We start from the raw sequence: 16,697 nt of genomic DNA, 5'->3' as shown, positions 1-16,697 counted from the left end.
AAAATTACGAGACAAAAAGTCGACATTACGATAAAAAGTTAAAATTACGAGACAAGAAAGTAAAAATTATGACACAAGACAGTCAAAATTACGAGACAAGAAAGTCGATATTACAAGACAAAAAAAGTCACATTTTCGAAACAAAAGTCGAAATTACGAGACAAAAAAGTCAAAATTACGAAGACAAGAAAGTCGAAATTACGAGACAAAAAAGTCTAAATACCGACACAAGAAAGTCGTACTTACGAGACAAAAAAGTCGTAATTATGGTATAAAATATCACAATTAAGAGATGAATAATTTCCAGGTCATAATTATGAGATGAAGTCGAAATTACGAGACTAAAAAGTCGAAATTACGAGACAAAAAGTCGACATTACGATAGAAAGTTAAAAATTACGAGACAAGAAAGTCAAAATTACGAGACAAGTCAAAATTATGAGACAAGAAAGTCGGAATTATGAGACAAAAAAGTCGAAATTACGAGACAAGAAAATTGAAATTCTGACAAAAAAGTTAAAATTACGTGACAAAAATGTTGAATATATGGGACAAAATAGTTGAAATTACGAGACAAGAAAGTCAAAATTCTGACAAAAAAGTTGAAATTACGAGACAGAAGTTACATTTTCGAGACAAAAAAGTCAAAATTACGACACAAGAAAGTCGTAATTACGAGACAAGTCAAAATTACGACAAAAAAGTCAAAATTATGGTATAAAAAGTCATAAATAAGAGATGAATCATTTCCAAGTCATAATTATGAGATGAAGTTGAAATTACAAGACAAAAAAGGCAAAATTACGAAACAAAAAGTCGACATTACGATAAAAATTTAAAATTACGAGACAAGAAAGTCAAAATTCTGACAAAAAAGTTGAAATGACGAGACAAGTTACATTTTCGAGATAAAAAAAGTCAAAATTACGACACAAGAAAGTCGTAATTACGAGACAAGTCAAAATTACGACAAAAAAGTCAAAATTATGGTATAAAATGTCATAAATAAGAGATGAATAATTTCCAAGTCATAATTATGAGATGAAGTTGAAATTACGAGACAAAAAAGGCAAAATTATGAGACAAAAAGTCGACATTACGATAAAAATTTAAAATTACGAGACAAGAAAGTAAAAATTACGACACAAGAAAGTCGAAATTACAAGACAAAAAAAGTCACATTTTCGAAACAAAAGTCGAAATTACGAGACAAAAAAGTCAAAATTACGAGACAAGAAAGTCGAAATTACGAGACAAAAAAAGTCTAAATACCGACACAAGAAAGTCGTAATTACGAGACAAAAAAGTCAAAATTATGGTATAAAATATCATAATTAAGAGATTAATAATTTCCAAGTCATAATTATGAGATGAAGTCGAAATTACGAGACTAAAAAGTCGACATTACGATAGAAAGTTAAAAATTAGGGGGCGGGGTTATTTACCGCTAGAATTCACCAACTCGAGTATTCCATATATATTTCATATATACATTATATATATATATATAATATATATATATATATATGGAGGGGGCGTGGCCTCCAGCTCCGGCTGAATACCGGGAGTTTGTCGGGAGAAAATCTCTGCCGGGAGGTTGTCGGGAGAGGCGCTGAATAACGGGATTCTCCCGCTAAAAACGGGAGGGTTGGCAAGTATGTAAATAAGAGATGAATAATTTCCAAGTCATAATTATGAGATGAAGTCGAAATTACGAGACAAAAAAGGCAAAATTACGAGACAAAAAGTCGACATTACGATAAAAAGTTACAATTACGAGACAAGAAAGTAAAAATTACGAGAAGACAGTCAAAATTACGACAAGGAAGTCGGAATTATGACACAAAAAAAGTCGAAATAACGAGACAAGAAAGTCGTAATTACGAGACAAGAAAGTTGAAATTATGGGACAAAACAAATGAAATTACGAGACAAAAAAGTCAAATTTTCGAGACAAAAAAGTTGAAAAATGTCAGTTTAATAACATGAGGCAGAAAAGTGCTGCTTCTGAATTTTTATCTGGTTGTTCAATTTTTTTTTAACATTTTTTGCAGCGAAATACCTCAAATTCATAAAACATGGTACTTGACACATGCTAACTATTAACATTTGAGCCGTATGCCTCAGAGCCATATTACTTGGTTATTCTAACTGCTAGCATGCTAAGGTTAGCATTTGTGTCGGGCTGAACAACCCTGAGACTTACCAGTCAGTCAGTAAGTCAGGTGTTGGGCATGGGGAAGGACGTGATCGCACTGCGTCACGCGTGAACCCAGAGTCCTTCCTCGCTTTAATTATATTGCTTTTAAACTCACTCTGCGGCGTTTCCCTGAGCTCCTTTGCAGGCTCAGCACTCTCACACCCGCGGCTGCACGACAGGAAAGGCGGGATCCTTACAGTATGGACCTATGCACAATGACATTTACTTTGAAAAACAAAAGCTTGTTACTTTCCTTGCCAATGGGTGAGGAAAAGCAACATGCTGAAAATTAGTCACTGGACAAGATGTTGTTGTTGTTTTCTGCAATATTTTGCATTCTGCATCTGTCAATCTGGCCTGTAGGTTAAAAAAAAGGAAAAAAAGTGGTCGTCAAGAAGGCGTCCAATGCGATATCCTGCTGTTATTTGTGAAGAGTGGTGGGCTGCAACATGGGTGGTGGAATCTTCTCTCTCTTCAGTAAGCTGCTGATGGTGGGTTTGTTGTCTGAGCACACAAATAGAGACACACATGTTCAATGGCAGAAGTTGTCTGAGCACACAAAAGAGACATGTTCAATGGCAGAAGGTTAAATATCAGCATTTCAGTTTCATTTCTGCAAGACGATGTTTCTGTAGTTTTATGCAGATAGCAGCGCTGCCATTCCTTGGTGCCTAACCACCACAACAACTCATTATCAGAGCCAGGCCATTACTTACAGTGTTCACTTTTGACATTTTCTTATGTTACAGCCTCCAAAAAGGAATACATTCATTGGTGTCCTCAAAATTCTACACACAACACCCCATAATGACAATGTGAAATCAATTTTTAAACATATTCTTATGTTACAGGCTCCAAAATGGAAAACATTCATTTTTGTCCGCAAAATTATACACACAAAACCATTTTTTCTTATGTTCCAGCCTACAAAATGAAATACATTTGTTTTTGTCCTCAAAATTTTACAAACAATACCCCATTACAATGTGAAATCACCTTTTCCACATTATCTTATGTTGCTGCCTCCAAAAAGGAATGAATTAATTTTTGTCCTCACATTTCTACACACAATACCCCATAATGACAATGTGAACTCACTTTATCCACATTTTCTTATGTTAAAGCCTCCAAAATGGAATACATTCATTCCTGTCCTCAAAATTCTACACACAACACCCCATAATGACAATGTGAAATCACTTTTTCCACATTTTCTTATGTTACAGCCTCCAAAAAAGAATACATTCATTTTTGTACTCAAAATTCTACTCACAAAACCCTATAAAGACAATGTGAAATCACTTTTTCTTATGTTACAGCCTACAAAAAGGAATACATTCATTTCTGTCCTCAAAATTCTACACACAATACCCCATGATGACTATGTGAAATCACTTGTTCCACATTTTCTTATGTTACAGCCTCCAAAATGGAGTACATTATTTTTTGTCCTCAAAATTCTACACACAATACCCCATGATGACAATGCAAAATCACTTTTTCCACATTTTCTTATGTTCCAGCCTCCAAAACGGAATAAATTAATTTTGGTCCTTAAAATTCTACACACAATACCCCATGATGACAATGTGAAATGATCTTTTATTGCTTTTTACAATGTAACTAAGAAATGACATGTACACAAGTATCGAAAGCCTTTGCTCAATACTTAGTTGATGCACCTATGGCAGCAACTACATCTCAAGTCTTTTTGAATACGATGCCACAAGCTTGGCACACCTATCTTTGGGCACTTTCTCTCTTGCAGGATCTCCTCTGGAGACAATCCTGTCTGGGAAGTCTACAGACCATTCCTTTGACTTCATTCTCTGCCATGCACTGTCAAGTGTGGACCTTATACAGTACATAGACAGGTGTGTGCCTTTCCAAATCATGTCCAACCAACTGAAATGACCACAGGTGGACTCCAATGAAGCTGTAGAAACACCTCAAGGAGGATCAGTTGAGACAGGATTCACCTGAGATCACTTTTCAGCTTCATGGCAAAGACTGACTACTTACAGTCGTGGTCAAAAGTTTACATACACTTGTAAAGAACATCATGTCATGGCTGTCTTGAGTTTACAATCATTTCTACAACTCTTATTTTTTTGTGATAGAGTGATTGGAGCACATACTTGTTGCTCACAAAAAACATTCATGAAGTTTGCTTCTTTTATGAATTTATTATGGGTCTACTGAAAATGTGAGCAAATGTGCTGGGTCAAAAGTATACATACAGCAATGTTAATATTTGCTTACATGTTCCTTGGCAAGTTTCACTGCAATAAGGCGCTTTTGGTAGCCATCCACAAGCTTCTGCTGGAATTTTTGACCACAAAATTGGTGCAGTTCAGCTAAATGTGTTGCTTTTCTGAGAAGGACTTGTTTCTTCAGCATTGTCCACACCTTTAAGTCAGGACTTTGGGAAGGCCATTCTAAAACCTTCATTCTAGCCTGATTTAGCCATTCCTTTACCACTTTTGACGTGTGTTTGGGGTCATTGTCCTGTTGGAACACCCAACTGCGCCCAAGACCCAACCTCCGGGCTGATGATTTTAGCTTGTCCTGAAGAATTTGGAGGTAATCCTCCTTTTTCATTGTCCCATTTACTCTCTGTAAAGCACCAGTTCCATTGGCAGCAAAACAGGCCCAGAGCATAATACTACCACCTCCATGCTTGACGGTAGGCCTGGTGTTCCTGGGATTTTCTCCTCCAAACATATTGCGGGGTATTGTGGCCAAACAGCTCCATTTTTGTATCATCTGACCACAGAAATTTCCTCCAGAAGGTCTTATCTTTGTCCATGTGATCAGCAGCAAACTTTAGACGAGCCTTAAGGTGTGGCTTCTGGAGCAAGGGCTTCCTTCTTGCATGGTAGCCTCTCAGTCCATGGCGATGCAAAACACGCTTGACTGTGGACACTGACACCTGTGTTCCAGCAGCTTCCAATTCATTGCAGACCTGCTTTTTTGTAGCTTGGTTGACTCTTGATCATCCTGACCAATGTTCTCTCAGCAGCAGGTGATAAGCTTGCGTTTTCTTCCTGATCGTGGCAGTGACAAAACTGTGCCAAGCACTTTATACTTCCGAACAATTGTCTGCACAATTGCTATTGGGACCTCAAGCTGCTTTGAAATGGTTCCAAGGGACTTTCCTGACTTGTTCAAGTCTATGATTCGTTTTTTCAGATCTGTGCTGAGTTCCTTTGACTTTCCCATTGTGGCGTTTGTAACCGAGTCCAATGACCGCATCACATGAGCCCTATTTAAAGAAGTCAACAGGTGTCGTCAATCATAATCACTCACATGAAGTTAAGAGGCCATTAAGCTAATTTGATTTGATTGTAACTTTTCTACATCACCAACATTGATAATGTATGTTGCTGTATGTATACTTTTGACCAAGCTGACATTTTCAGTAGACCCATAATAAATTCATAAAAGAAGCAAACTTCATGAATGTTTTTTGTGACCAACAAGTATGTGCTCCAATCACTCTATCACAAAAAAAATAAGAGTTGTAGAAATGACTGGAAACTCAAGACAGCCATGACATGATGTTCTTTACAAGTGTATGTAAACTTTTGACCACCACTGTATGTACATGTCATGTATTCCTTTTTTATTCTTGATAAATTTGCAAAAAAAAACGTGTTCACATTGTCGTTATGGGGTATTGTGTGTAGCATTTTGAGGACAAAAGTGAATTAATTCCATTTTGGAATAAGGCTGTACATAAGATAATGTGGGAAAAAGTCAAGTGCTGTAAAAGACTTTGCGGACACAATGTGCATATAAAGATGAAGGATTAGAGATAACAATAACCAGACTTAAAAACTAAATGTGACTCATTGTAACAAATAAATTAGCTACAGTGAGTTCTGCACTCAGAGTAAAGTCGGCTGAAAAACGACGATGTAGTGCGGGGGTCAGCAACCCGCGGCTCTAGAGCTGCATACAGCTCTTTAGCGCCGCCCTAGTGGCTCCCTGGAGCTTTTTCAAAATGTATTCAAATGGAAAAAGATGAGGGGAAAATATATTGTTTAGTTTTAATAAGGTTTCCGTAAGAGGAGAAACACGACACAAACCTTCCTAATTGTTGGCAATCCCACTGTTTATATTAAACATGCTTCACTGATGAGAGTATTTGGCGAGCGCCGTTTTGTCCTACTAATTTCGGCAGTCCTTGAACTCACCGTAGTTCGTTTACATGTACAACTTTCTCCGACGCTGCCACAGAAAGACGTGTTTTATGCCACTCCTTCTTTGTCTCATTTTGTCCACCAAACCTTTTATGCTGTGCGTGAATGCACAAAGGTGAGCGTTGTGGATGTTATTGACTTGTGTGGAGTGCTGATCAGACATATTTGGTCAGTGCATGACTGCAAGCTAATCCATGCTAATATGCTATTGCATCATTATGCCTCGTTTGTAGCTATTTTTGAGATCATTTAATTTCCTTGACCTATGTCCTCTGTGTATTTAATTTATATTTGCATGTCTCATGACACATTATCTGTATGTAATATTGGCTGCATTGCTGATAGTTGTTAGTGCGCCATGTTGTTCCAGACCACAGCAAACGTTACCCAGCTTGCAAAGATTGTAATGAATCCATTAGAAGAAGACAGTCCATCTTTTCCTTTAACTTGGACACACACATCTAAACCTTTGGTTATTCTAAGACAGTCATTTCCAGGAGTTATCTCACCCTCTGAGAAGTTGTACTGATGTTGTAAAAATGTGTAGAATAAATATTACATTTCAACATTTCTGTCAACAAAGATTTGCGTCAGCATGCGACACATAGTCATTTTGATAGTAGGCTATATAGATCATATAGACACATCATGTGTTGTCTTATTATAACTTTTAAAGTCATTTTGATAGTAGGCTGATATAGCTAATATAGACACTTACATCATGTGTTGCCTTCATTATAACACTTATACAAGACTTTTAGTCATTTGATAGTAGGCTAATATAGACACTTACATCATGTGTTGTCTTCATTATAACACTTATATAAGACTTTTAAAGTCATTTTGATAGTAGGCTAACATGGCTAATATATACACTTACATCATGTGTTGCCTTCATTATAACACTTATATAAGACTTTTAAAGTCATTTTGATAGTAGGCTAATATAGCTAATATAGACACTTACATCATGTGCTGTCCTCATTATAACACTTATATAAGACTTTTAATTTTTGCGGCTCCGGACAGATTTGTTTTTTGTATTTTTGGTCCAATATGGCTCTTTGAACGTTTTGGGTTGCAGACCCCTGATGTAGGGGGATAGAACTTACAGTTAGACGTGATGAACACACTTCCCTAAACTCTTCTTCACTCCCAGGCTCCAACCCAGCATGCAAACATTACTGCCCTCTACAGCCCATCCTGGGAATCACAGCTTAGATTGCTTTATTACTGTTAATATTATTGTTAATATTACTAATAATTTCACTGTTAATATTACTGTTTATATTCTGTATTTGTGCTGCTTTGGCTGTGACCATCACAATGTTGTGGAGTTTGCTTGGTGAACGTGTTACTAATCATTACCTCTGCCAGGATTGTAGTCGTTGCTCTTGGTTTGTCAGTTTAGTTAGTTTAGCAGCACATTGCTAGCAGTGAGCTAATGCTAGCTTAGGCTGCTATTGTTGACACACTTCTGCTTGGTCTCAGATTTGCTAAAAGTACATTCTAGATTATAATTCATGCATCTCTCACCTGCTAGTAGACACATGTGGCCATGGACCAACAGGCTGGTCCACTTTCACATCCCCAGAGATGGCGAAAAAGACACAAATATACTATTTTTTTTAACCCTTTGTGAGGATTGTGATTGATTCTTCATCTAAACGGAATTATGTGAGCGTCACATTGCTAGCAAGGGTGGAAACATTACAGTAAGTGTTTGTTTTATTATGGTTTAATATGGTTAGTTTGTATGTTTAGCACCTAACAATGATGCTAATGCTATAGTGTCACAATACAACTACATCCAACACTTGACTTCTATAACTTATTGCTCATCCTCTTTGTGCTCAGGCTCAAAAACATAAGGTTCTGGATCATCCATCCATCCATTTTCTACCGCTTATTCCCTTCGTGGTCGCAGGGGTGCTGGAGCCTATCTCAGCTACAATCGGGCGGAAGCTAATCATAATTTCCCCAAATTATTCTTTGTTGGCTCTCAAAGTCTGCTTGATTAACATTGTTGTTGATGGGGAAGGGATCTGTGGTTCCTCCTCTTTATCTCTCAAAATGGCTCAGGAATATCCATGAGATTGATACTATTTTGATCATATCTATTTATCTGCAAACTTTGGAAGTCTGTAGGTGTCATAAATCAGATATACACTATATTGCCAAAAGTATTTGGCCACCCATCCAAATGTGTATAAAATCAAGCACTTAGGCATGGAGACTGTTTCTACAAACATTTGTGAAAGAATGGGCCGCTTTCAGTGATTTCCAGCATGGAACTGTCATAGGATGCCACCTGTGCAACAAATCCAGTCGGGAAATTCCCTCGCTCCTAAATATTCCAAAGTCAACTTTATTATAAGAAAAGTGAAGAGTTTGGGAACAACAGCAACTCAGCCAGGAAGTGGTAGGCCAGGTAAACTGACAGAGAGGTCAGCATAGTGCAAAGACTTTCTGCACAGTCAGTTGCTACAGAGCTCCAAACTTCATGTGACCTTCCAATTAGCCCACGTACAGTACGCAGAGAGCTTCATGGAATGGGTTTCCATGGCCAGGCAGCTGCATCTAAGCCATACATCACCAAGTCCAATGCAAAGCGTGGGATGCAGTGGTGTGAAGCACGTCACCACTGGACTCTAGAGCAGTGGAGACGCCTTCTCTGGACTGATGAATCACACTTTTCCATCTGGCAATCTGATGGACCAGTCTGGGTTTGGAGGTCACCAGGGAGAACTGTACATTTCGGGCTGCATTGTGCAGAGTGTGAAATTTGGTGGAGGAGGAATTATGGTGTGGGGTTGTTTTTTCAGGAGTTGGGCTTAGTTCCAGTGAAAGGAACTTTGAATGCTTCAGTATACCAAAACATTTTGGACAATTCCATGCTCCCAACCTCGTGGAAACAGTTTGGAGCGGGCCAACTTCCTCTTCCAACATGACTGTGCACCAGTGCACAAAGCAAGGTCCATTAAGACATGGATGACAGAATCTGGTGTGGATGAACTTGACTGGCCTGCACAGAGTCCTGACCTGAACCCGATTTGGGATTAATTAGAACGGAGACTGAGAGCCAGGACTTCTCCACCAACATCAGTGTGTGACCTCACCAATGCGCTTTTGGAAGAATGGTGGAAAATTCCTATAAAGACACTCGGCAACCTTGTGGACAGCCTTCCCAGAAGAGTTGAAGCTGTAATAGCTGCAAAAGGTGGAGCCACATCATATTGAACCCTATGGGTTAGGAATGGGATGGCACTTCAAGTTCATATGTGAGTCAAGGCAGGTGGCCAAATACTTTTGGCAATATAGTGTATATGATAATGGCTTCAATATAGAGGCTGTGAATCCTGTGAATCAGGTTTTTCCACTCGACAGCTACTTTGAAATTATAAAAGGAAATTGCTGAATCATGTCTGATATTTTTGAAATTTCTGACCATCCAAAATATTGACACGCACACGAGGAGGATTGTCGTCTGTCCTCGGTGTGTGTAGAACTGTCACTTTGCACGTGCTAAATAAAACGCTAAATAGTGCGATAAAAGGTTGTTTTTTTTTTTAATTAATTGATTGAAACTTTTATTAGTAGATTGCACAGTACAGTACATATTCCGTACAATTGACCACTAAATGGTAACACCCCAATAAGTTTTACGACGTGTTTAAGTTGGGGTCCACATTAGTCAATTCATGGGTGATGAGTGTTGATAAATCACATTGCGTGTGCTAAATACATTTATTTGCATTTTTTTCCTCCCAGTTTTGTTGCCGTTTTGCTGCTCAGCTTATATTTTGCATATTGATGAAGACAGAGATGCAAATCGTGCGTTTGCTTTCAGGTTTGCACATGTTTTAGTACACGCAAACCTGTAATCTTAATTACAAAATGTTACTATAACTACCTTAAATCCCCGATTATAAGACGTTGCCTTTTTCCTACACTTTAAACCCTGAGACTTATAAAACGGTGCGGCTAATTCGTGGATTCTTCTTCACTGACGGCCATAATGTGAATTAGTGAATTTAATTATATTTATAAAGCGCTTTTACATAGTGAAACCCAATATCTAAGTTACATTTAAAGCAGTGTGGGTGGCACTGGGAGCAGTTGGGTAAAGTGTCTTGCCCAAGGACACAACGGCAGTGACTAGGACGGCGGAAGCGGGGATCGAACCTGGAACCCTCAAGTTGCTGGCATGGCCACTCTACCAACCGAGCTATACCGCTCCATAATGCAAATTGTTTAAAAAACAAAAACTAAGCATATTCACAGAAAAGGTGTTGTTTGTGCTATGGCGCTACCTTTTGGACTAATTCGCTCACTGCAGTTGCTGCCGTTTCCTACCACAGTGTTTCCCACACATTAATTTATTTGTGGCGGCCCGCCACGAAAGAATTACGTCCACCACAAATAAAATATAAAATAAAAATAAAATAAAAATTCCTTTTTTTTTTTTTTTTGTCCGTCCAGCTTCTCAGGCAAATCATATAGTTGATGTAGATGCCCATATCGGCTGTTCAGATTTACTTTACAAAAGAGAAGTGTAGGATACTTCTCTTGTTGCCTTATTTGTATTTGACCACTACGGTTTTCTGTTTATTTGTTACCGACTATGGCAGGACACCTCTGCCTCTGTTTCACTTTATGTTGCTGGTAAATAATATGGTTGCAGTATTAGGCTAAAGTTAAATTATTTAGTATGCACTAATTAAAGGGGCATAGCTTTAAAGGCCTACTGAAACCCACTACTACCGACCACGCAGTCTGATAGTTTATATATCAATGATGAAATCTTAACATTATAACACATGCCAATACGGCCGGGTTAACTTATAAAGTGACATTTTAAATTTGCCGCTAAACTTCCGGTTCGAAACGCCTCTGAGGATGACGTATGCGTGTGACGTAGCCCGGCGAACACGGGTATGCCTTCCACATTGAAGCCGATACGAAAAAGCTCTGTTTTCATTTCATAATTCCACAGTATTCTGGACATCTGTGTTCGTGAATCTGTTTCAATCATGTTCATTGCATTATGGAGAAGGAAGCCGAGCAAGCAAAGAAGAAAGTTGTCGGTGCGAAATGGACGTATTTTTCGAACGTAGTCAGCCACAACAGTACACAGCCGGCGCTTCTCTGTTTACATTCCCGAAAGATGCAGTCAAGATGGAAGAACTCGGATAACAGAGACTCTAACCAGGAGGACTTTTGATTTGGATACACAGACGCCTGTAGAGAACTGGGACAACACAGACTCTTATCAGGATTACTTTGATTTGGATGACAAAGACGCAGACGTGCTACTGTGAGTATGCAGCTTTGGCTTTTTTTTGCGTATGTACGTAACTTTTTTAAAATATATAAGCTTTATGAACCTTGGGTTAGGTGAACGGTCTTTTGGGCTGAGTGATTGTGTGTGTTGATCATGTGTTTGAATTGTATTGGCGTGTTCTATGGAGCTAGGAGCTAGCAGAGGAGCTAGGAGCTAGCATAACACGTACCGTACCGTACGTGCGCGTCACGTACGTAACTTTTTAAAAATATATAAGCTTTATGAACCTTGGGTTAGGTGAACGGTCTTTTGGGCTGAGTGATTGTGTGTGTTGATCAGGTGTTTGAATTGTATTGGCGTGTTCTATGGAGCTAGGAGCTAGCAGAGGAGCTAGGAGCTAGCATAACAAACACGCAGGTGTTATTATGCAGGATTAATTTGTGGCATATTAAATATAAGCCTGGTTGTGTTGTGGCTAATAGAGTATATATATGTCTTGTGTTTATTTACTGTTGTAGTCATTCCCAGCTGAATATCAGGTACCGTGAGTATGCAGCCTTGGCTGCTAAACATTCGATAACTTGACCGTATGTGCGCGTCACGTACGTAACTTTTTAAAAATATATAAGCTTTATGAACCTTGGGTTAGGTAAACGGTCTTTTGGGCTGAGTGATTGTGTGTGTTGATCAGGTGTTTGAATTGTATTGGCGTGTTCTATGGAGCTAGGAGCTAGCAGAGGAGCTAGGAGCTAGCATAACAAACACGCAGGTGTTTTTATGCAGGATTAATTTGTGGCATATTAAATATAAGCCTGGTTGTGTTGTGGCTAATAGAGTATATATATGTCTTGTGTTTATTTACTGTTGTAGTCATTCCCAGCTGAATATCAGGTCACCCCCGGCTCTCACAGCATCTTCCCTATCTGAATAGCTTCAACTCCCCACTAGTCCTTCACTTGCACTTTACTCATCCACAAATCTTTCATCCTCGCTCAAATTAATGGGGAAATTGTCGCTTTCTCGGTCCGAATCTCTCTCACTTCATGCGGCCATCATTGTAAACAATAGGGAACTTTGCGTATATGTTCAACTGACTACGTCACGCTACTTCCGGTAGGGGCAAGCCTTTTTTTTATCAGATACCAAAAGTTGCAATCTTTATCGTCGTTGTTCTATACTAAATCCTTTCAGCAAAAATATGGCAATATCGCGAAATGATCAAGTATGACACATAGAATAGATCTGCTATCCCCGTTTAAATAAAAAAAATTCATTTCAGTAGGCCTTTAAGAGACATTTTAGCTTTTATATTTTATAAGATATATTTTTTGTAAGAACCACAATTAATAAATATATTCCAGTGAATAACTTATTGTTCAAATCTGTATATAAATATGTACATAAAGTGTTGTAATTATATTGTAAAATGGATGGATGGATGGACGTTTAAAACAAGACTGTTATTATTAATTAGGAAGTATACATTTTTTTAGCCTTTTTAGAGAAAATCACATCATTGTAGTAAATTATGCAAATTACTCGATGATGTCATGGTGACCACGCCCATAGACACGCCCCCACATGTATCTTGGCAGTTTATGGGAAACACTGCTACCATGTAAAGCGTTCAACCGGAAACAGAAGCGCCATTCCGTCTTCTAGCCGTCCATAGCGTTTCTACTCGTGTGCATTCTTCATCCATCACTCTAAGCAACGTTTGTAGGATTTACAATATAACTAAAACAATTCTTACCTACTAAAGCGTCCCGTGGGTGACGTCTGTAGGAGTTTTTTCATGCATATTTGAACGCGCTAATGTAATGATCCTCGTCGTTAGCAATAGCTAATACGCTAACACATTTGTAAGTGTAATCAGCCAATGAATGCCAGACTAAATTCCTCATGTGGAATTTTTTTTGTAATTCAATATAATTAGTAATTAAGTAAAATATAGACTGTAGAATACAGATTCTTTATAAACAAAAATGCTTTTTTTAAACTACTAATGGTGACACAAGCTAGCCTGTGTTGTTCTTGTTATTAAAGATGTCCGATAATATCGGACTGCCGATATTATCGGCCGATAAATGCTTTAAAATGTAATATAGGAAATTATCGGTATCGGTTTCAAAAAGTAAAATTTATGACTTTTTTAAAACGCCGCTGTGTACACGGACGTAGGGAGAAGTACAGAGCGCCAATAAACCATAAAGGCACTGCCTTTGCGTGCCGGCCCAGTCACATAATATCTACGGCTTTTCACACACACAAGTGAATGCAAGGCATACTTGGTCAACAGCCATACAGGTCACAACTTTAACACTGTTACAAATATGCGCCACACTGTGAACCCACACCAAACAAGAATGACAAACACATTTCGGGAGAACATCCGCACCGTAACACAACAGAACAAATACCCAGAACCCCTTGCAGCACTAACTCTTCCAGGACGCTATAATATACACCCCCCCCCACCCCCAACCCCGCCCACCTCAACCTCCAGCATGTCCCAAATTCCAAGCTTTATTTTGAAAAACCTTGTTACATTGTTTAATGCATTCAGCGGGGCATCACAACAAAATTAGGCATAATAATGTGTTAATTCCACCACTGTATATATCGGTATTGGTTGATATCGGAATCGGTAATTAAGAGTTGGACAATATCGGAATATCGGCAAAAAAGCCATTATCGGACATATAATGATAAATGATAAATGGGTTATACTTGTATAGCGCTTTTCTACCTTCAAGGTACTCAAAGCGCTTTGACAGTATTTCCACATTCACACACACATTCACACACTGATGGCGGGAGCTGCCATGCAAGGCGCTAACCAGCAGCCATCAGAGGCAAAGGGTGAAGTGTCTTGCCCAAGGACACAACGGACGTGACTAGGAAGGTAGAAGGTGGGAACATCTCTACTTGTTATACTTTTTGCTTTCAAAAATACAACTTTGAACAAGTTTTAATTGATTTTTTTCTTCGCTGACTGCCATAATGCAAATAGTTTAAAAATAATAATTTAAAAAATTAATTAATGATAATTAAAAAAAATTAAATAATAATAATTAAAAAAATAAAAATAACGTTTTAATTGAAATAAAATGTCCCTTTAATTTAAAGCCAGCTTTATGCAGAGGCTGTTATTTCCTAAATTAAAAAAGTTGATCACTAACTAATGACTTGGCACTAGTGCATGAGAAATTGGATCGCTCTTTTTGATCATTATACTGCACAACAGCAGAACTAATTGTCTGTTACATTAGCTGGAGCAGCACTCAGGACTGCTGAGTCAGCATCACCGCAATACCACTGATGGCTTTATCAACAGTACCAGAACAGCTGACCAGTCTGGACACTTTTAGTGCATCTTCTGACATTTTACGGACTTAATAAAAAAAAAAACGTACAAACCCCGTTTCCATATGAGTTGGGAAATTGTGTTAGATGTAAATATAAACGGAATACAATGATTTGCAAATCATTTTCAACCAATGTAGTGCATTCATCAGAATGCACTACAAAGACAAGATATTTGATGTTCAAACTCATAAACTTTATTTTTTTTTTGGCAAATAATAATTAACTTAGAATTTCATGGCTGCAACACGTGCCAAAGTAGTTGGGAAAGGGCATGTTCACCACTGTGTTACATGGCCTTTCCTTTTAACAACACTCAGTAAACCTTTGGGAACTGAGGAGACACATTTTTGAAGCTTCTCAGGTGGAATTCTTTCCCATTCTTGCTTGATGTACAGCTTAAGTTGTTCAACAGTCCGGGGGTCTCCCTTGTGCTATTTTAGGCTTCATAATGCGCCACACATTTTCAATGGGAGACAGGTCTGGACTACAGGCAGGCCAGTCTAGTACCCGCACTCTTTTACTATGAAGCCACGTTGATGTAACACGTGGCTTGGCATTGTCTTGCTGAAATAAGCAGGGGCGTCCATGGTAACGTTGCTTGGATGGCAACATATGTTGCTCCAAAACCTGTATGTACCTTTCAGCATTAATGGTGCCTTCACAGATGTGTAAGTTACCCATGCCTTGGCCACTAATACACCCCCATACCATCACAGATTCCGGCTTTTCAACTTTGCACCTAGAACAGTCCGGATGGTTCTTTTCCTCTTTGTTCCAGAGGACACAACGTCCACAGTTTCTATAAACTATTTGAATTGTGGACACGTCAGACCACAGAAGACTTTTCCACTTTGCATCAGTCCATCTTAGATGAGCTCGGCCCAGCGAAGCCGGCGGCGTTTCTGGGTGTTGTTGATAAATGGCTTTCGCTTTGCATATTAAAATTTTAACTTGCACTTACAGATGTAGCGAAAAACTGTAGTTACTTACAGTGGTTTTCTGAAATGTTCTTGAGCCGATGTGGTGATATCCTTTACACACTGATGTCGCTTTTTGATGCAGTACCGCCTGAGGGATCGTATTGCACGTTACGTGCAGTGATTTTCCAGATTCTCTGAACCTTTCGATGATATTAAGGACCGTAGATGGTGACATCCCGAAAAATCCTTGCAATAGCTGGTTGAGAAATGTTGTTCTTAAACTGTCGGACAATTTGCTCACGCATTTGTTGACAAAGTAGTGACCCTCGCCCCGTCCTTGATGGTGAATGACTGAGCATTTCATGGAAGCTGCTTTTATACCCAATCATGGCACCCACCTGTTCCCAATTAGCCTGTTCACCTGTGGGATGTTCCAAATAAGTCTTTGATGAGCATTCCTCAACTTTCTCAGTCTTTTTTGCCACTTGTGCCAGCTTTTTTTTTAACATGTTGCAGGCATCAAATTCCAAATGAGCCAAAAAATAACAAAGTTTTCCAGTTTGAACGTTAAGTATCTTGTCTTTGCAGTCTATTTAATTGAATATAATTTGAAAAGGATTTGCAAATCATTGTATTCTGCTGTGTTGGCCTTTGTGATGAGGTGGCGACTTGTCCAGGGTGTACCCCGCCTTCCGCCCGAATGCAGCTGAGATAGGCTC

The 16,697-nt window shown here is 38.7% G+C and overlaps 1 protein-coding gene across 2 annotated transcripts in view; it reads right to left on the bottom strand.

The window, feature by feature from the left end:
* Positions 1-1,980: 1,980 nt before the first annotated feature.
* Positions 1,981-16,697, bottom strand: part of LOC133643139 (dual specificity tyrosine-phosphorylation-regulated kinase 4-like) — a 76,704-nt gene continuing 61,987 nt past the window's right edge. For both annotated transcript variants that reach the window (XM_062037547.1, XM_062037548.1), the window contains one exon: positions 1,981-2,704. In XM_062037547.1, coding sequence (XP_061893531.1) covers positions 2,622-2,704 — 83 coding nt within the window. In that variant the 3' untranslated portion in view covers positions 1,981-2,621. The remainder of the gene's footprint in view (positions 2,705-16,697) is intronic.

The sequence above is a fragment of the Entelurus aequoreus genome, linkage group LG26 (genome assembly GCF_033978785.1).
Source record: "Entelurus aequoreus isolate RoL-2023_Sb linkage group LG26, RoL_Eaeq_v1.1, whole genome shotgun sequence".
Taxonomy (NCBI): Eukaryota; Metazoa; Chordata; class Actinopteri; order Syngnathiformes; family Syngnathidae; genus Entelurus; species Entelurus aequoreus.
Note: the sequence above shows the minus strand (reverse complement) of the source record. Positions and strands in the feature narration are given on the sequence as shown.